At 50.4% G+C, this 20,552-nt stretch overlaps 1 protein-coding gene across 1 annotated transcript in view; it reads left to right on the plus strand.

Moving 5' to 3' along the window:
* The first annotated feature begins 301 nt into the window (after positions 1 to 301).
* Positions 302 to 20,552, plus strand: part of NUAK1 (NUAK family kinase 1) — a 69,920-nt gene continuing 49,669 nt past the window's right edge. The window contains exon 1 of the mRNA XM_081247849.1: positions 302 to 790. Coding sequence (XP_081103975.1) covers positions 536 to 790 — 255 coding nt within the window. The 5' untranslated portion in view covers positions 302 to 535. The remainder of the gene's footprint in view (positions 791 to 20,552) is intronic.

Consider the following 20,552-nt stretch of genomic DNA (forward strand, 5'->3'; position numbering starts at 1 on the left):
GGCCTAGGCGGCGCGCCACAAAGGGCGAGTCGCGACACGCACCCGTCCCCCTCCCAGCTCGGGGTGGCCCCAGGTACCGGGAGGTGGGGGAAGCCCCGGCCGCCCCGCCCCTCGCCCCCCTCCCCCGGGGCCGGCCCGCGCTCGCCGCCTCCGCCCCGTCTGCGCGTCTTCCCGGGGAGGGGTCCGGGGGCGCGGCGCCCCACATAACACTCCCCCTTCTGCGCTCGGAGCCACCCCTCTCCCCTCCCTCCTGCGAACACCACCGCCTCCCCCGCCACCGCCGCCACCTCGCCCGACGCGCCGCAGCTCGCCGCGGCTGGTGGGCGGTGCGCGGATCGTGCGCGCCGGGGGCGCCAGATGTGCGGTCCCCGCCGCTGCCAGTGACCCAGCCGCAGCCCGGGCGGGAGCCGGCCGCCTACCCAATGCTGCGGGGGCGACCTTGAGCGCGCCCAGGTTTCCCTCGGCGGGGACCCAGACACCGCGAGCGCCGTGCCCTGTCCTGCCCTCTCCGGCCCGGCTTGCCCCGCGTTCGGACATGGAGGGGGCCGCTGCGCCCGCGGCCGGGGACTGCCCGGACTTGGGGCCGGGGGCTCCGGGCTCTCCCCCGGAGGCGGGGGCGGGGGCGACAGCAGCCCCCGCGGCGGCGGCCCCGGAGCCCAGGAAGCCGCACGGGGTGAAGCGGCATCACCACAAGCACAACTTGAAACACCGCTACGAGCTGCAGGAGACCCTGGGCAAAGGCACCTACGGCAAAGTCAAGCGGGCCACCGAGAGGTTTTCGGGCCGAGTGGTGAGTTGGGGGGAGACCCGGGGGGCTCGGGCTAGACGCGGCTGGGGACCCAGCGCGCGCGCGGCGGGGTCTGGGGCGCAGAGGAGGGTCTCTTGTCCGAGAAGGGGCTTCCCGGGAACCCCCAGACAGATTCCTCACTCTCCCCCCAGCTCCCCGTGACTCAGGCGTGTCTTTCTCCCGAAACACTTGTTACATCCTGTCTGCGCATATTTTGGGGGTTTTGATCCCATCAGCAAAGTAGTGTTTATGATTTGCAAACACTTTGCAACGTCGGGACCGTTGGGGTCTCCCTCGCGGGCATGCATTCATTCCCTGGAATGCCTTATTGCTTTAACTCCAGACAGAACCACAAACTCAGCCCGGAGCTGGTCCCCCAAGCCCCATGCCCTGTAGATGAATGAGACCCCCTCCCCTGCATCCTCACACCCCCCGTTACCGCGATGCTGCTGTCGCTGCAAGGGAGGACGGACTCCTGCCTCCTTTTTAAGAGAGAAGGTTAGGCGACAAAAGTAAAGGCTGCTGCATGCCTGAGGGTTATGACAGTTTGTTGCTGGCTTCTGGGAGGACTGAAATGCCTAGGGCATGGACACCCACACGGACGTGGAGTTGCAGACTCAACTGCATTTCAGGCCCTGGCTGCAGGGCTACTACATTGCTTAAGGGGTCTGCCCCAGCCACCCCACTCTTTGTGACAGCCGAAACCCTGTCAGGGTCCCAAGACCATTTACACAGCCCCAAGTAGCGCCTCGAGTGCCTTGGGGTCTCTGCATTGTCCCAACCTCAGTGTGTTGTCATTTTCCTTTCTGCAGAACGGGCCCTTGAAATCCACACTGCTTGTGGCTGGAGGTTTGGGTTCAAAGTGACTGACTGTTGCAGAAAGATTTTGTGTGGTGTGTGGCAGGAAATTAACATGGCTCTTTGATTTGCAGCATATCAGATGGATTTTAATCGATTGGGGGCCAAAGTCAGGAACTGATTATGGGACTCCTTGTGTACACTTTTGGGGGCTGTTTCAGGCCCCAGGTTGCTTGTAGACTTAACAAATGACCATAGGGAACAAGCAAAATGGACTGTTGAATGAGGTGGTAGGTTAATGTCAGTATTTTTCTTTTGCATCTTTGCAGGGACAGTTCTGTGGACAAAATGGGGCATCAGTCAGAAAGTTCAGCCCCCAAATTCTCAAATATTTGGTTACCTGGGTAACTCCCTCATTCTAGGCTTCACTCTTTGGGTTGATACGGCTTTATCCTATAGCCTAAAAAAAGTCTGTTACAGGTTAATTGGAAATTTGAGAGATTGTACCTTGTATTTTTAAGCTGTCGACTATCAACAAATTCTGTAGCAAGCAAGTCGTTGTGTTGAGAGGGCAGGTGCCATTTTTGTAGGTTGAAAAATTTCAAGAGGAGATGGTAGTAAAGATGACCTTTGAGGAGCACACTGGCAGGTCTGTGGAAGAGGAGGCTGAGAAACGTGCACTTCATTCATGCTTTTCGTCTGAGGTGATATTCCCCAGGCTGGATGTTGAATAAGCAAAAACTAAGCCTAGCTCCTTGCTCATGTTGTCTTAATAGCTGTTGAAGAATCGCGCTGGGAAGTTGGAAAGCGGAGTAATGAAAACCAGACGCGGTTGGAGCTGCAGGTTGAGGATGTGAGCTTGTGAGGGGTTGAGTGGTAAGGGTGTGTCTGGGATTTGTGAGGGGACACAGATACCAGAAGCCTGGGGAGCTGCCACTAACTGCAAGAGTGAAAGCTTGTCTCATGGCAGACATCTTTCTGAGCTTCACTGGGGCCTCAGGTATTTGTCTTGCTGTCTGATCCACGGACTAGGGTAGAGTGAAAGGGATTGCATCAGTAGACGGGAGCCTGCCTTTCTCTTTTGGTGGGTGTCTTTCCCTTTATTTGCAGGAACTATGAGCATTCCGTCGGGATTTAGTCGAGTGGCCACTAGGGGGCGCCCTGAGAACGGAAGAGGCTCATTTCACGGCCGCAAGATTTGAGTCCTGCTCTGGTATTGTCCAGCCCTAGTTCAGTTTCCCATTGTGCTATTCATTTCAGCTCCATCTCATGTTTTACTCAAAAATTATGCAAAGATTTTGAATCTGGTAGCATATCCATCCAGAAACTGGCAATCCCCAGACTGCTTTCTACTTGATAGATAAACTTAGGATGTTAGCAAAATCATCTGGTGAAAACCCTGCATTAAGCAGATGGGAGAACCGAGGTTGGGTGAAGGGAAGGCTTCCTTGGCCTCAAGTCCTTCCCCTGCTGAGCACACTGCTCACAGATGGTGTCAGAACTTAAGTGAGAAACAGGAATTGTCAGGTGGAAAATTCCCTGTGCCTGACTGGACAGAAAATAAAACAAACATCAAACAAATTGGTCAGCAAGTTGTTCTTGCCTGTACAGTGCTTGGTGACTCAGAATCTGTCAAGAGCAGCAAGGAATTTTCATCTGAAGTGTGAACTTGGAGTTTTCTTCTGGTTCTAAGGATGCACTAAAACCCACAATTTGATTTTGGGGTGCAGTTTAGGAGAATTCAGAGCACGCTGTCTCAATTCTACCTTTTAGGTCTTTGGGTAGAATTGTGAAGTGATGTTTTATTTTCGTTTGTACCCACGCCCTTCAGAGCACTTCCCAAGAGGAGCGGTGACTTTCAGCTCCTTTGCCAATGTGAGTGGCGGAAATCGGGTGCTGGGTGTCAGGCTCCATGAGATGCTGTGAAATCAGCCCCCCTGAGACAGAGAAGTGTTTAAGAATAAGAATGTTGTGGCTTTTAATTGCACGTCTGCAAGGGCCTTCTGAATCAAACAAAATACCATGCAGCATCAGCACTCCGTGAAAGGCAGTTCCATAGAGAGTTGCAGAATCTGGAACTTGGAGTTGGCTGGTCCAGTCCTCTGCGTGGTCCAGGCATCTTCCCCTCTTCATCCCAAATGTAGTCCTGCTGCTGCTGCCTGAGCATGTCCACGAGAAAGGACTCAAAGTGGCTTCTTCCAGAGATTAACAAGCCCCACAAAGGAGGCACTCTTGCAGAAGGGCTAAGAGTCCTGGCTTACGTTCAAGTCCTGACTGATCCCTGACTAGCCTTGTGACTTTGGGCAAGCTATGTAACTTTCAGAAACCTCCACTTCCTCATCTGTGAAATGGGCTAATATAGTACCAACTTCATGGACTAGTTGTGAGAATTCAATAAAATAACCTATAGAAAACCTCAAAAAGGGAAATTAGCAAATTTACTTTCCTCTTTTAGCAGATGTTTTTCTCATATCATTTGGACTTTCATTTAGATTTTAAGACCATCAGAGAGGCATGATGCATTGGACAGTTAACTCACTCAGAGAGAGGAAGGAGAAATCATCAAGTTTTCTGGTTAATTAGGGATGTGCACCCATAGGAAGTCACGACAGTCAGCCAGATTCCGATAGGATCTGAACACATTTCTAAGGCCTTGAATTTGGGCTTTGTTTATTGCACAACTTTTGTTTTGATACAGTTTCAGGCAGGGCTGTGTAGTGAGCCCCAGTGTTATAACATGGCATTTTCTTTGAGCCAAACTCCCTGGACCCTCAGGCTGCACAGAGCATTTTGCCAAAAAATTCAAGGGCAAAAACAAACAACGTTTTGGGGAGAGGTGTTTTGCGATCACCTCACCGTCAAGGGCTAAGTTCACCTCTCCCTCTGCACCAGGTTAGCTCCTGTGAGCAGTCCGTGACGTGGTGTGAGCAGGAAGCAGGTCTCCGGGAGGGGTCTGGCATGGGAGTGGCAGGGCTGGCGGGCAAATCGTGCCCCCAGTTTGCCATGGTGCGTGGGAGATGGGGCATCCTTGCCCAGCAAAGGAACTGATTTGACTAAAAATGGGTGTTTAAAGCACTGGCCCAAAGTTATTGATAGCCTGGTGCTGGAAAATTGCAGATCAGGGATGCAAATTAGTAAGCTGGCCTGCTGAGCCAGGGGTGCATGGCTGTCATACGCATGGTGGCTGAGGTGCCATGTTGCAGCTAAGGCCCAAACCCAGTTTCAGGGAGTAAGGGACTTTGGCAGACACGTGGTCCAAACTTCTCATCCTTGAGGTGGGAAAAATAAGGTACAGAATTGTTCAGTGACTTTTCTGAGGTTGCACAGCTGGTGAGTGACTGGGCTGGGTCTAAGAAACCTGATTCTTAGTTTGGTACTTTTCCATCACTCGTTTAATAAATCTTTACTGGAGCAAGACATGAGCCTCACTCTTAAAGAGCTTATAATCTAGTAGCAAAACGAAATATACTTACAACTATTGAACTAATTCTGCTCAGTTCAACAAAGATTTATTACCATCTGCCATATGCTTCTCACCATGTTAAATTCTGGGACGTACACATGGATGAGACCCGAGGAACTTAAAGTCTGGTGGAAGAAGCAGAGTGAGCAGTTGCTAGGCCATGGGTACCTCTTCTATACAGGAATTGATTACTTCTGGAGATTTTCAAGTTGGAATGTAGCTCATTGAAGATCAGTTCATTAAACTGAGTTCCATGCTAGACAGGAACACCCACTCCTGTATTGCTGCTGCTGCCGCTGTTATTACTACCAGCGGATATTTTTGAGAGTTTGTGGTGTGTCACGCTGTGCTAAGTGCTTTACAGACATTTTCTATTGTTTGATCGTCACCGCGATCCTAAGAGGTGCGCACTCTTGTTACACCCATTTAACCAGTGGGGAAAACAGCGCTTGGGGAGGTTAAGTAACTTGCCCAGGATCAAACAGCTAGGCAGTGTCAGACAGGTTTATCTGTTTTGAGACCCATTGCTGCTGGTGAAATGGAAAACCTTCTTTTTGATGCACAGCAGGTGACCTCTGGATTTGGGTGCGGTGTTTCACTCATGTGCCAGAAGATTAGCCATGGGGAGGGTCTTCTCCTGGAGGGGTTTCTTGTTGTTAGGAAGGGTATAGAGAGAGGGTGTACTGTAGGATTAGGGAGGGCAAGGGCTGTTGAAGATGACCCTTGATTTGAGTTTCCGAAGACTGAAATATGGAAGCTTTCGGGCAGAGGGCAGATTCCAGGGTGAGCAGGCCAGATCTCTTGGAATGCAGGGTGTATGCTGGGGCATAGTGGGAGGCAAGGTTGGTGATATGGGATGGGGGGAATAATAATAACATTGAATAATAATAATGATAATAATAGCGGCTAATTCTTCTTGAGTGCCTCTAACGTGCCAGGTCCATTTAACTAATTTAATTCTCGTGACAATCCTGCAATCGTCTCATTTCCCAGATGAAGAGATGGAGTCACAGAGGGGTTCGCTAATTGCCAGAGTCACACGCAGCAGCAGAGAGGGTCTGGACCCAGGCAGCGTGAATGCAGAGACCTTGGCCAGCTCCCTTCCTCTAGGTGGGCTGAGCTGGGCTCTGGCCGCAGCGGGGGCTCCGAACCCATGGGTCTGGTATGCTGGCTTGGAGCAGGGAGCCAGCCTGGAGGTTTTCACAGGAGTTGAGCTAAGAGAAGATAAGCCTCAGCACGGTGCTGGGGGAGAGAGACCTCTGCTAGTTGGGCCCCGGGTCTGTTTTAATGAAGCAGGTCAGGGAGCTCTTCTCCTGGGCACACACTCTGTTCTTCGTGCCTTCAGCAGCCTCAGGTTCTGGAATCCCTAGGGGGCCTCGGGAGGTCAGCTGGTTCACTTCCCGGCCTGCAGACAGAAATGCACCCACCCCACTCCAGGACGTCTGATCTCACTTCCTCCTGGGAAGCCGCAGGAGATAAGGGTTGAGTTGAGGTGTCTTGTCTGCTGGGAAGCCCCTTCTAACCGTCTTGGACCTACTGTCTGTGCCTAGCAGTGTGCCAGGCACATAGTAGGTCCAGCGCAAAGGCTTGTAGGATGGCACAGAAGGGAATACCGTGAGCGAGGGACTGTTTTAGGAGGTGTGGAGGCTGGAGGTCACCACCCCTGACCTCAAGGAGCTTTCCGATTTGTGGGCAAGGAAAGACAATGGCTGGAAATGAATGGCGGGTTACGTAGCAGAGTCTGCAAAGCCAGGCAGACCTTCCCTGCACGAATTCTCTTTCTGTTACATTTGGTCATGCGCTTGTTAGGGGGAGAGAGCCTTCCTGGCTGTGGCTTCCTGTCCTCAGTGGCTCTGGAGTCAGACAGCCTAAGTCTCATTTGTCTTTCCCACATGAAAGTCCTGGAGCATCTGTAAGTTATGATTTGTGAAGTATCTGCTTTAAAGCAGAATGCATTTATCATTCCGCTGGCCCAGACGCCACTGTACAGCGCAGGAATGAGAAGATCCCAGGCCCCGGCACAGGAGGGGCTGGGCCAGATGACCCACCGTGAGTGGAGTCTGGCTGTATTGATAAAATTCTCTGGAAATGGTCCAGAAGCAGCCAGATGTTGACTTCATGGCGAGGCTCTCCGGTAAGCTGTTAACTGCATGTTAAACCGGGGCTGGGCTGAAGATTCCCCATGTTGAAGGCACATCCTCCGCTGGGGTTGGTACCCCTTTTCCTTTCCATTTGGCAGTAAACCGGGTGTATCTCATGAGGGCTTCCTAAAGTGCCCAGGACAGTGGGAAGTTTCAGAGCAGAATATGACCTGCCATCGAGGTCCCGAGAACTTAGTTGGGGCGTGTCGTGAACACATCTGGAATAGTCTGAGAATGATGCAAGGGAGTATATAAATGAGGAGAAAGAAATCATGGCAGACTTGGGTTCCTTTGCCTCCCTGTGGCTCAGCAGCTGGAGGATCCTGGGCAAGCTGCACGTTTCCCCTGAGCTTTTGTTTTCTCATCTTGAAAGTGCGGTGACCAATATCCGACCAAGTGTGATTGCCATGAGAAGTAGGATTTGGGAGCTTGCAATGCAGATCCTGTGCATAGTGTCTTGAAAACCAGAGCTAGTATTACTACTTTGTTGAGAAGTACTAGCATCGAGCACCTGGTGGCCTTCTTTTTTTTTTTTTTTTCCTGTACGCGGGCCTCTCACTGTTGTGGCCTCTCCCGTTGCGGGACACAGGCTCCGGACGCGCAGGCTCAGCGGCCATGGCTCACGGGCCCAGCCGCTCCACGACATGTGGGATCCTCCCGGACCGGGGCACGAACCCGCGTCCCCTGCATCGGCAGGTGGACTCTCCACCACTGCGCCACCAGGGAAGCCCTGTGGCCTTCGTATGCCAGGCCATGGCTGTCCCTGCTTTAAACCCTCCCATGGGTTGCTGAGGACTGAAACTGAATCTGTTACATCCTTCAGGTCCTGACTGGCTGTCCAAACTCTCACTCCCTTGTCCTCCTGTCTTGGCCCTGTGTCGGTTTCCTTCAGAGCTTGTGGGTTTGATGCTTTGTCTGTGTACAGCTTCCCCTTCCTCCCCCATTAGAAGGGAAGCAGGGTCACTGTCTGACCACGGCATCCTGGCCTGTACCGGGTGCCGGGCGTACGTACAGTAGGTGTTCGGTAAGAATGAATGAATGGATGAATGAATGCACGAGTGAACAGCAGCTGTATCAAGAGTGCACCAGCAGTCCTGAGAAGGGGGGAAAGGCCCCTTGGGCCCCCATCCTCCTGCTCTGGGTCACCCCTCTCCTTACCACCAAGTGGACCGCGGTGGAGGACCCAGCACGGCCAGGTGCGTCTCCACTGCGGCTCTGAAGGGCTGGAGGGAGGAGGAGGGAAGCCGGTTCCCACCCCTGGCGGCTGCTCCCCGTGGTTCTTTGGAGCTCTGTGGCCTCCTTGGGTCACTCCCACACTTCCGGGAGTCGCCCGCCCCCCATCTGAGAATCCCCGGTGATCAGCTCTGCAGAGTAGGCAAGCTGGAGACACGAAATGCATTTGCAAGATTTTCAAAACATTTTCTCTCTGGGCTGTAAATCAAGCACTTAAGGAATTGTAAACCGGCTGGAGTGCGGAGTTTAATGTATGTCTGGAAAAAACACCATCGTGATTTGCCTTTTAAACTCGAGAAAAGAATGCCACTTCGCTTACTTTCATTAGAGGTATTGAGAGGCAGCTGGAGGTTTCCAGTGGGTGGGTGCTAAGAGGCTGCTGTGGTAGGTTCCCTCCTTCCCTGGAAGGGGAGGGGAAGGGCGGTGTCCAGATGGCTCAGGACGCAACTTGCAACTCTGTGGCCAAAGGGAGTTTGAAAAAAGGGAGCTGCTGCTTTGTCAGTGTTTCCTTAAGTCCCCAATTCCCTCTCGCTGGTGTCATGCTCCTTGTAGCTCACGTGGCTCGAAAGCCACAAAAGCAGCTGATGGGTGCAGGTTGGAAGGAATCCTTGCTGGCTGAAGTCATTTCATTATGAGTTGGGCTCAGTTCATGTATGATTCACCCTAGCTGCCAATGACACTCACAGGAAGGTGGAAGGGAAGTGGACGATCCAATCCAGGAATCCAAAGGGAGTGTGGGCTGGTTCTGAGCGCCTGGGTTTGAGACCCTGCTCCAACCTCCTGTGTAAATTTGAGATGGTCAGCTTGACTCGGTTTATTCATTTGTGAAATGGGAGTGGTTGTGAGGATAAATGAGTTGTACGTCAAGTTCTTAGAAAAGTGTGTGGCCCACAGAGAATGTTATCCTTGGAAGGAGCCCTCTTGGGAAAGGCAGGATGGGATCTCAGCTGTCTTTTTACCTTGGGCAGCCTGGGCACAGGGCATCACAGAGTAGGTGCCCAGGTGTTGAAGCCCCTTTCTTCGCCTGTAAATCGAGGGGCCAAGACAAAATGCTCTCCAAGGTTCCTGCCAGCGCGTAGGAAGAGAATCCTGGGATTTGCTGAATGCACCTGGTGAAATGTAGACTTCATTTCCTACTGCCTGGTTTTTGGCAGGAGGTCTTGTTGCGGGAAGGGGAAGTATCTTCAGCTTCCCAAACCTTTTTCAGATTGTTAGGTGCAGGCTTTGTCAAGCGTAGGGAGAGTCTGCATTTCCATTCAGCTCAAGGCAGACATTGCTTTTGAAGCACGTCTGTGAAGTGAGTTCTGGCCTAGGCTCTATTGTGAGTTAGACCATTCTCATTTTCAAAGAACCTAATCAGTTTTCTCATCTATAAAGTGGGATGATAATAGAACCTGCCTCCTGGGTTGTCAGGGACAGTGCCGAGGACTGTGCCTGACATGTAGCCAGTTCTCAATAAAAATTAGCTGTTATTATTTGGGATTCAGAGGAAGGCAAACTCATATTCTGCTGGGTTGATTGGAGGGATCTTCACTCATTCCTTAGTTACTTCGAGTTTAGGGGACTTTGCTTTTGGTCCCAGTGAGGCTGGAGGCCTGTGGCTGCCCCTGCTCTCCATGAGCATTTGGGTCTCCCAGTGCTTTTAGCATCGACGGGGCGGCGGGGGGCGTTCAGCATCCAGGGTGCTCCTTCAACCTGGGGACAGGTGGGTGGAGGCAAGACTCCGGGCGGGAGGAGAAGACTAAGGAGGGGCCCTCTCCCCAGTGGAAGGCATGTTTTCGGCATCCTCACTTAAAAGGAAGAATTGACCGGTATGTTTACTAGTCTTTCATCCTTAAAGATGAAATCACTCTGTCAAGCTCACCTCTGTGGAGCACTTTGTATTCGCCAGGCCTTGGGGTGAGTGTGTTGCCTGCGTCATCTCGCTGAATTCCTGGTCGTTCTTAGACACCCCCCGTCCCAATGAGAGAGATGCTCTCACAACCCCCATTTTACTGCAGAGGGAACTGAGGCCCAGGGACACACTCTTTGTGACCTGGGGATGACGGCAGGAATGAAACTCACGTCTGACTGAGCTCTCGGCTACGACCCTAGACGGCTTCCGAGGAGGAGTAGAAATAGCTGTCATTTTTCCTCTGCCTCTCCCAGGTTGCACGTTTAAACACATTTATTCAAATATTTGCGGGGCTCCACTGCTGTGCCAGGCCCTGTGTGGGCACCAGGGAGGTGGTGGGGTGGGGCTGGGCAACAGCAACAGGGAACAGCCCCTGCCCCAAAGGAGCTCAGCCACCTCTTGGTTCTAGAACGTGCAGCTACCCCTTGTCATTTCTAGATCCCCAGCCTTTGTGGTCAACGCTTACCCCTCCTCGCTGGTCCATTTAAGGACACTGATTCCCTATGGTATTTCTTTTGTGTGTGCTTTAGTCTCTTAGAATTTCGCCCCTTTACATCAAGTACATTCATTATGCAGACATGACTTTCTCAGTATCGATTAGAAGAGAAGACAGCAAACTTTGAGAAGCTCTCAGTGGCCCCTGATGTAACGCTGCTACCTTGTCTAGCTCTTGGTAGATTAGAAAGTGAATTATTTCTCCCACTAGCAGAAGCCGTGGGAGGGAAGAGGCTGATACTCGGGTTGATCTGGTGAGCTCAGAGCCCAGCACGTGAATGTATTTGGGTGGAAAGGCAGGGCAGTGATGCACCTGCTCCAGGGAGAACCCTACTTTGCATCTTCCTTGTGGTTAATTGATATCTGTTTCCCAGGCAGAATCAAATGGGATGCTCGGGGAAGGAACCAGTGTGTGAGTGGGTGTGCAGGCAGCTCGTGGCAGAAGTCCTGGAGAGGGGAGGAATGAAGTGGAAATCTCCACTGAGCCGTATCCACCTTCTTGAATGTGTAGGAAGGTCCAGAGCGGAAGGAGGATTCTTTCCCTAACGGTTGTGATAGCAGGAAACATTTATTGAGTGGCGCGTGTGTGAGCCAGGCACTGTGCTAACTACTTTACATGCTATCTCTCCTTTGAGCCTGTGTTATTAGTACATTCATGTTGCAGACCAGGAAGGAGAGGCTTAGAGAGGTCACAAGACTTGCCCAGAGTCACAGAGCTGGCATCTAGGGCTGGGCTGTCTGACTTCAAGGTCAAGGTTGTAATCATTGGGCTCCATGGCCTCTCGTGGGCACGGATCCTTGGAGGCTTCTGCAGCTTCTTGCTTTGGTCCTTCACCCACACGCTGTGGGGTGGACTCCCACTGAACCCAGACTTACCATTCAGAGAAGTTGTGTCCAGGCTTGTGAAAAGAGCAACTGGAGGAACTTGGTTCCATGAAGCCAGTTATTCCGTGTCTTACTCACTTATGTCCTCCCTGTGTCTGGTTCTGTGCCTGGTGCACGAGAAGAAGGCACTTCGTGTTTGTGGAATGGCTGTGGAGTGTGAGGAGTCTGGGGATGTTGTCAGGAGGCCTGGGGGCCAGTCCCACCACTGCCACAACTTGAGCTGTGTGACCTTGGGCAAATTACGCCCCTTCTATGGCTTCAACTAATTTCTCTGTGAGATGAGAGTTCTGGGACTGATTTGGAGCTTACTTTCCAGCCCCATCCAGTTTCTGCATTTGGTGAGTCTTCAGGTCTTGTCTCCAAATTGCAAGTGGCAGTCACCAGCTCTTCCCTTGTTTGTCCTCCTTCACGGGAAGGCAGGCTCTTCCAGGGCATGGATTTTCACCAGTTTTGTTTACCGGTGTTATCTCAAGTGCCTAGCATGGTGCCTGGCAAATCAGTATTGGTGACCTGCCTGCCTGCATGCCTGAATGAATGATTGCAGTCTCTCTCTTGCTGATGAAATCTCAGCATAGAAAAAATTCTGGGGCTAAAGCCTAAGAAGAAAATTAAGGAGCAAAAGTACCATTTTCCAAGAAAAACACCATCTTTGTAAAGGCAAGGTGCAGCCGAGACGGGGAGAGTTTATTATCTCTGCTAGCCAAGGGATTAGGTAGTCAGCAGGATTCCTCGGTTTTTCATCATCTGGTGATGCTTTTTGCAAACCACAGAGAAAACAAAACAAAAACAAAAACTCTCCCATTCCTTCCCCCCACCGCCCCAGCGCCTCCTTTAACTTCAAGCTGAAAAAGCACTTGCTGCTTGAAACAGCTCATGAAGGAAAAAATTATAACAAATATTTTGCATTTCTCTGGTGGCGGCACAGTCTGAATTCCTTTCAGCCCCACAATGAGTTCTAATTTTATGAAATGTTTGGATTAGCCACCAATTTTCCGGTGGAATTTAGGAGGCTTGTATCCGTACTTATGCTTGAAGCGAAGAAATCTCGTAAAATCCACGCAAGGCCCAGTGGGACGTTGTAGCCAAGGACAAAATGACCATCAGCGGAATGACGGGGAAGAGAGAGATCTCTCTGGCAGCTGTGGGCAGGCTTTGTGGATGGTGGTGTGTTCTTGAACCACAGTCTCTGGGGCTTGGCCGGGCTGCATACCACTTCCAACTGATCATGGCCTATAAAAATTCCAGCCCACGTACAATGCCTTGTACCTGACCTTGTTCTTTCAATTCCCAGAGCCAGAGAACATTAGGGCATCTGGTAATTGGGTGAGAGGCATTTGATAACACATGGTGGTCTACCCGCCTCCCTCACCCTCATAGCACTGAGTGCCTTGTGTTACGATTTCTAGTCTACTAATGTCTTTCTGCCCCTAGACGTGTGCTGTTATGTGGACACACGTGCCTATTAAAGTTAACATTAATTACAGTGAAATAAAATTAAAAACTTAAGTTCCTCGGGCATACTAGCCACATGTTAAGTGCTGGAAAACCCTATGGGGCTAGTGGCAACCATCGGACAATGCAGGAAAGATCATTTCCATTATCATAGAAAGTTCTAAAGGGTGGCGCTGCTCTAGAGGCCGAGTTTAATGACAGCAGGGACATGCTCCACCAGTTTCCTTGCTTTATTAGCTCCGTCCACAGCACTTGTCACCATCTTTAATTATCTCTAAACAACCTCATTCATCATGTTCTCTGCATCTCCAGTGTCTAGAACAGCGCCTGGTATATAGTAAGCAGGGTGAAGATTTTTAGAATAAATGAATGAAGTTGTCTGTCTGATTTAACATTGCTTTGCATGTGCCTGCCACCTTCAAAACAACTGACTGACTACTTACTGAGTTGTAACTCTTGAATGGATTCATCTGATATTTGTTGAGCATGTACTATGTGCAAGCCTCTCAGGCTATGATGGTGGGCAAATGGACATGACCCTCTAGTTAATGAGCTTAGCCAGTCTAAGGGCTCTTAGATTTGTGGGGACATGGGAGTCCCCTGGGTGTGCCAGTTAAAATGCACCATCTTTGGCACCCACCCCAGAGAGCCTGGTCCAGCAGGGCTGGGGTGTGACTTAGGTAGACCTGAGAATCTTCAGCATTTTAAGCAGATAACACAAGGGAAGGTGATGGGGTTGGTCCATGGTCTGTCCTTGGGAAACACAGTAATGGAAAGCTCGTTGTATTCATCTGAGGATATACCACCCCCCTTTCTTCAGTCCACACCTTCTTTTGTGATAACTGGAGGGCCCTAAGACCCCACGCCTTTGTACTGGAGCCATAGTTTGAGGTCTCCTTGCCTGTTACTTTCCCATGGAGTAATAATAATAACAAACAATTACACAGCAGGAATTGTGCCAGGCGGTAGTCTAAGCACGTTGAATCACCGACCTAATTCATCCTCATGGTAACCCTAAGAGATGCACAGCATTATCATCCCCATTTTACAGTGGATAAACGGAGGCACAGAAAATTAAGTCACTGGCTCACGTCTGCACTACTTGAAGGGGATGCCGGCGTGGAAGTGCTGCGGGGCTGCTGCTCTGTCACTGGACCTTGAGCTGCTGCCCCCCAAATGCCAAATGTGCCTTGATATCCTTTTCTGCCAGTTGCTCAGAATCAGAGTCAGGTGTATGTATGAAATGCCTGTTTAGGGGATTAACACGTGTGGGCCTTAGGAGCTCTGTTGATCTACAAATGCCCATCCCTGGCCTCAAAGAGCATAATTAATTCAGACATCCCCTTGGGCCTGCTATACCTCAACCCTGTGCTGCCAGGTGTAAGAGGCTTGCAGCTAACAGGAGAGATAGAGGCAGAGGCAGGGACTTCCCGAGAACGTGTCACACCCAGGTTAGGTCTTCCTCTCGCCGGGAAAAGCAAAGCAAATCTTACAAGCTAGGTGTTCCCTCATTTTGCTGCTTGTGACTCTCCATTCTTTGCATAGTTTTGCTGTAGAATAATATGCCTGCTTCACCAGTAGGGGTTCCGAGTGCGTGTATTTTGTATGTGTGATGGGGCGGATCCAACAGAAGGAAAGATGTGCCTCCCTCCTGCCCTTTTTCTTCCCACCTAGCAAGGCAGGAAGCCCCTTAGAGTTGGGAGATGCCCAGAACTCCTGACCCACTTGGGAGAACCTTGAAAGAAGGGGGCGAAGGGAGAGGAGAGAACATTTGTAGAATAGTCCCCCTCCATGAGGCCGTTTACGTGCATCCTCTTATTTCAGAGCCGCTCTGTCATGAAGGGACCGTTATTCCCACTTTGCAGTTAAAAAAGTTGATGCTCAGAAAGGGTAACTGATTTGCTCAAGTAAGCAAGGTAGCGCCGGAGTTAAAAACTCAGGTCTGTCTGACCCCCCTGTGGGCTCTTCCGGCTACACCGCTTGTTCTCAGTCCCGGCAGAACATTAGAATCACCTAGGGACCTTTTAGCAGCTCTCTGCGGGTGGGGCCCGGGCAGCACCATCTTTAAACAGACGCCTAGGTGCACGGCTGGAGCTGAGACCGTGGCGGAGCATGGTGATGACAGAGGCCCAAGGGTCTGCACTCCTGAAGGTGTCCCATCCATGCCTGGTCCACCTGGGACCTTGCCCACAGCAAGGTGAGGCCCCTCCCCTATGTGGCTCCCAGTGTGCTTCCTCCACGGAGGGCTGGTGTGTCCAGAGCCATCCCACTGGACCTGAGCTGGGGACCTTTTGCTCTGTTGCATGAGAGGCTGCCTGTAAATCAGCAGCTGGCTTGTTTTCTTGTTAGGCTCCAGTTGTAGCGACTTTTGTGTGTCTATTTGTTTCAGGGAAATAATTCCGTCCTGCAAAATCGATTCCCTGGGGGCTACAGAAGTACATTTGGAAGGACTTCTTTTACTGGGGTGACCCGAAATGTCCTCTTCCAAAAGAGGCTACAGCTGTTCCTTGTCTCCCAAGCCCTGTGTCACTTTGCCCTCTGACACCATCCTCTCAACCTCGTATTTTGAAGGTCTCTCTGCAGGGTTCTTACTCACACACATTTCTGCATGTGGCCTATTTGTGAATAATAATAATTTAAAAAGGGGCTTTGCAGTATGTACTGTATGTTGGACAGTATTGGGCATTTTTTGTATGTTGTCTCATTGCATTTTGCCTTTTCTTGGCAGTGATGAATCTGGGGATCTTTATCCTCAAATGGAGGAAGTTACAATTATACCATGATTTGCTGGCGTTTTGGGAGCATGAGTTGCTCCATGGACTATAGAAGCTGCCATATTGGGGCAGTTGGCTTGGCTGGGATGCCGGTGGGGAGTTGGCTAGTAAAACAGAGGAGGGTGGGAGAAGCAGAGAGCAGCCCAGCGGCCCCTAGGGTTCACCGTGACATGAGCCCAGTCAAGAAAGTGGAGAATTCTTGTTAATCTGATGCATTGGTTAAGTGGAAATACTAAAAGGTTATAATAGAGAGCTCTAAATATAGTTTTCCAGGTAATTGAAGCTCGCTTATTTACAAGCCAATCTTTTAAAAAATTGTAGCCATTTCTTATGGAGATCTTTCTCAGTTGGATGCACACTTTCTTGCTTTCTTAAAACAGAGTATCTTGAAGGTAGTTAAACCTTTTCTCGAAGTCTTTTTGGGAACTTCTAAATGGTTCTCAGTACTGTATTTTGGAGTTCTCATGTCTGCTATTTATAGTTTGTCTATCTGCTCCTTCATCAGCTTCCATGCCTTTTTGTGACCCTTTTAAATGATAACATTTTTCTTTTCCCTCTAGCAAAAATAATGCACGCTCAATACTGAAAACTCACAAGACACAGAAAAGTTAAAGACGAAAGGTAAAAGCCAATTCGTCCTGTCTTGATTCCACCAGGGAGGCTGTCTCTAGTGGCTTTCTAGTTCCATATTTCCACTTCTCTACAGCTTTGCCATGACAAGCTTGTTAGAATTGTGTTAGCAGGAGAACATTGGGTGACCATCTTCAGGGGCTCAGTGGATGGATTCTATTTCTTGGGGTGGCTTTTCTAAGAGTTCGTTTCCTTTCTCATACAGTCCTCAGAGCTGAATGGCCCCTGACAATGAATCTAATGAGATTCCGTTTTCTCTTGTAAAAGAATGAGCCATTTTGGGGAGAGTTGGCCTGGCCAGGCTCACTCAGTTAGTATGTGGCTGAGCTGAGTCTCTTGATTCAAGGTCCAGTACATTTCCCATTTCGCCACATCTTACCTGTGTTCCGGAGGGACAAGTGACTTTGGAATAAAGGAGCTATTGCTATATTTGGAAAATTAAAACCAAGAGAAAACCTACCTTCACCTCAATCATCTAGGGTGCTCAAGTGACAGATCTTTTAACTTCTTTTCTGAGGGAGTAAGAAACAGAATGTGGCCTCCTCTTTAGCATGCCAGCCAGACCCACTGCCCTTTTGAACATCAGTCTTAGATTAATACCGAGATGGACTCGGAAACACACTTGAAAGCAACTTGCATTATTATCCGTACGTAGCTTACATTTTATGACCTGCTTAAAGATGCAGGGAGCATAAATCGTGGGGAGGACCGTCTTATTTACTTGTTCTTCTTTTCTGCAGATGGGATGCTTGCATCAGAGCCTGGCTGGCTTCAGATGTCTGCTCCAGGATATTTTAGCTGAACTGTATGAGTCCATTAAACAAATGTAAGAGTTTTTGGGAAAGGAGGGCTGTGTCTCAAACCAAATGTTTTACATGGAGAACATCTGGGGAATATTGGTATTTGTGTGTACAGTACATCAGAAAGCAGCTTGGCGGGGTTCAGCTGGGATGTTTCTGGCCTGCGGTTGCTGGATTTGACAGTTGTATTGTAAGGGAATGGTTCTTATGAAGTGTTGCCATAAAGGCAAGGCTTGGTCCAGGAAGGGGTGTCCTCGTTTAGCCGTGCACTCAAATTGCTCTGATTAGCTCCCCAGCCAGATCGCCCACGACATTTGAACAGTCTGGTATCTGAGCTAGTTCTCCCCAGGGTTTAAACAATGGAGAAAAGAAGCATCACAGTGCCAGGACTTGGGGTGTTTCTCCTTTACCCCGTGGTTGCATGGATTTCACGACACTTGGAAACAGGTGTGGCCCAGTGGAAGTAGTACTGGCCACAGAATCCAAGTGCCTGGGTTGGAACTTGGGGTGTTGCCTTTATGACCTGTGGGCACTCGGAGAGTTCCTTTCTGCAGGATCAGTTTCTTTCTCCTGCAAAATAAGTAGTTTGTCTTATGGGTGGTAGGGAGAGTAAAATAAAGTGAGATGGCACTGTATACATGGGGGGGTCATTTATACACCTTGGTATTGCATACACGGGTTTGCGGTCTCACCCGCAAGTATAGAATCAACGTGAACCAGAGTGGAATTGGGAACCTGACATCAGCGACTTGTAGATTTTGGCCCAGGTTGGTGGTAGTCGGTGGATGGGTGCACATTCTTTTTTTTTTTTTTTTTTTTGCGGTATGCGGGCCTCTCACTGTTGTGGCCTCTCCCGTTGCGGAGCACAGGCTCCGGATGCGCAGGCTCAGCGGCTATGGCTCACGGGCCCAGCCGCTCCGCGGCATGTGGGATCTTCCCGGACCAGGGCACGAACCCGTGTCCCCTGCATTGGCAGGCGGATTCTCAACCACTGCGCCACCAGGGAAGCCCTGGGTGAACATTCTTATAAAAATTATGACTGATGAGATTCAGCATGTTTGATTCAGTTCAACTCAACACGTGTTTATTGAATGTCTGTTATGGGACCAGACTCATCCCTAGTTGTTGGGGACGCAGGGGTGAATGAGGGTTCCTATCCTGCCGTCTCTGCTTCCTATTCCTGGTATTGACTGTGAATGACTCTCTGACTTGTTATATTATGTGTTGACCGTGATTTAGGTAGTACAGACAACGACTGGCATATTAGTCTGCTTGGGCTGCTGTAACAATACCATGGCCTACGTGGCTTAAATGACAGAAATTAATTTTCTCACAGTTCTGGAGGCTGGAAGTCTAAGATCAAGGTGCTGGCAGGGTTGGGTTCTGGTGAGACCTCTCTTCCTGGCTTGCAAATGGCTGCCTTCTCCCTGTGGCCTCACATGGCTTTTCCTCAGTGAGCACGTGCTCCTGGGGTCTCTTCCTCTCCCTCCAAGGACTTCAGTCCTGTTAGATCAGGACCCCACCCTTATGACCTCATTCAACCTTAGTCACCTCCTTAAAGGCCCTGTCTCCAAATAGTCACATTGGGGGTTAGGGCTTCAACATTTGAATTTGCTGGGGGGAGGGGAAGACAATTCAGTTTATAACAACTGGTAATATTTTATAGGGTAGAACATTATTTGGCAGGGAATATCGTTGGACTTCCTGTACCTTTCTTGCAAGATTGGTCAAAACGACCTGACTGAACCCCCAATCAGCCAGAAAAAAAGGCCAAATTCCACAATAATTTACTATGTCTTAATTGGGGTGAGAGAGGAAATTATTGTAAGAATTAATCTGGATGGGTCCTGAAGATGGTATTTCAACTAGTACCAGTCAAGTGAAGTAGTCAGAGGCCCATCTTATGGAGGGGATGATGGAGTGTAAGACACATGACATGAGTGAGCAAAGAGGACAGGGGAGGGCTTCCCTGGTGGCGCAGTGGTTGAGAGTCCGCCTGCCGATGCAGGGGACACGGGTTCGTGCCCCGGTCCGGGAAGATCCCACATGCCACGGAGCGGCTGGGCCCGTGAGCCATGGCCGCTGAGCCTGCGCGTCCGGAGCCTGTGCCCCTCAACGGGAGAGGCCACAACAGTGAGAGGCCCGCGTACCGCAAAAAAAAAAAAAAAAAAAAAAAGGAGACAGGGAAGATTCTCTCCTGGCTCTTGTCAGGGATGGGAAAATTCATATTCTGGGCAAAGTGAGACTCAATTCTGCTCTTAGGAGCATGAGGGAGACTTGGGGGTGGAAATGGTGGGATGAGGCCTGGAAGGGCTTCTACATCAGTTTCTGCCTGTGATCTCACAAAAGAACACTTTGCTGGGAAGGGTCTCAGAGTCCTAGGAAGAACATCTCCTTGGCCAAACTGTAGGTCATGTGTCTACCCATTGGCATGGGGAGGGTGCAGTATCTTGACTGGCAGTCTCTTTAACAGTGGGGTAGGGGTGGTCCCCGGTGCAATGTCAGGGTGCTCCTACTAGGAGAAGGATGAATGGGTGCAGGGCAGGGAGAGCCTGTCCATTGCCCTCTCCATGGGATTGTAATCAACTTGAAGGGTAGGTCCATGATCTGCAGGACCTTGATCAGTACCTTATCTAGAGCAGATTTCCCAGGATTGCTTGCTGGAGAATTGACTCACTGTTGCATCATTTTAGGGATGTGCTTCCCAGACCCTCTGGTCTGATTCTGCCTTTTTTTTTTTTGTGGTACGCGGGCCTCCCACTGTTTTGGTCTCTCCTGTTGCGGGGCACAGGCTCCGGACGCGCAGGCTCAGTGGCCATGGCTCACGGGCCCAGCCGCTCCGCGGCATGCAGGCGGACTCTCAACCACTGCGCCACCAGGGAAGCCCTGATTCTGCCTTTTGTTCAGCTGTGTTGCCTGGCCCTGCAGAGAGCAGCAAGAAACACCAGTGGATGTGCTTTTGAAGATGGGAGTGATTTGAATAAGAAAAGACTCAGGGTGGGGACAAGGCGGTGCAGTGTGGCTTTGGTGGCGCCTGCATCTCCAGAGACTCCAATTCAGCTTTTTTTATAGACCCCCACTAAATGCCAGGCACTGTGCTACTTGCTTTGTCAGTGTTGGTACCGAGATTCAAAGTGTGGTCTGTCTTTTGGTTTAGCGAGACCCAGCTCTCCTGTTCATTAGTTGTGTGCCCCAGGGCA

Source organism: Mesoplodon bidens, assembly GCF_964165515.1.
Source record: "Mesoplodon bidens genome assembly, chromosome: 11".
In the NCBI taxonomy this organism is placed as follows: domain Eukaryota; kingdom Metazoa; phylum Chordata; class Mammalia; order Artiodactyla; family Ziphiidae; genus Mesoplodon; species Mesoplodon bidens.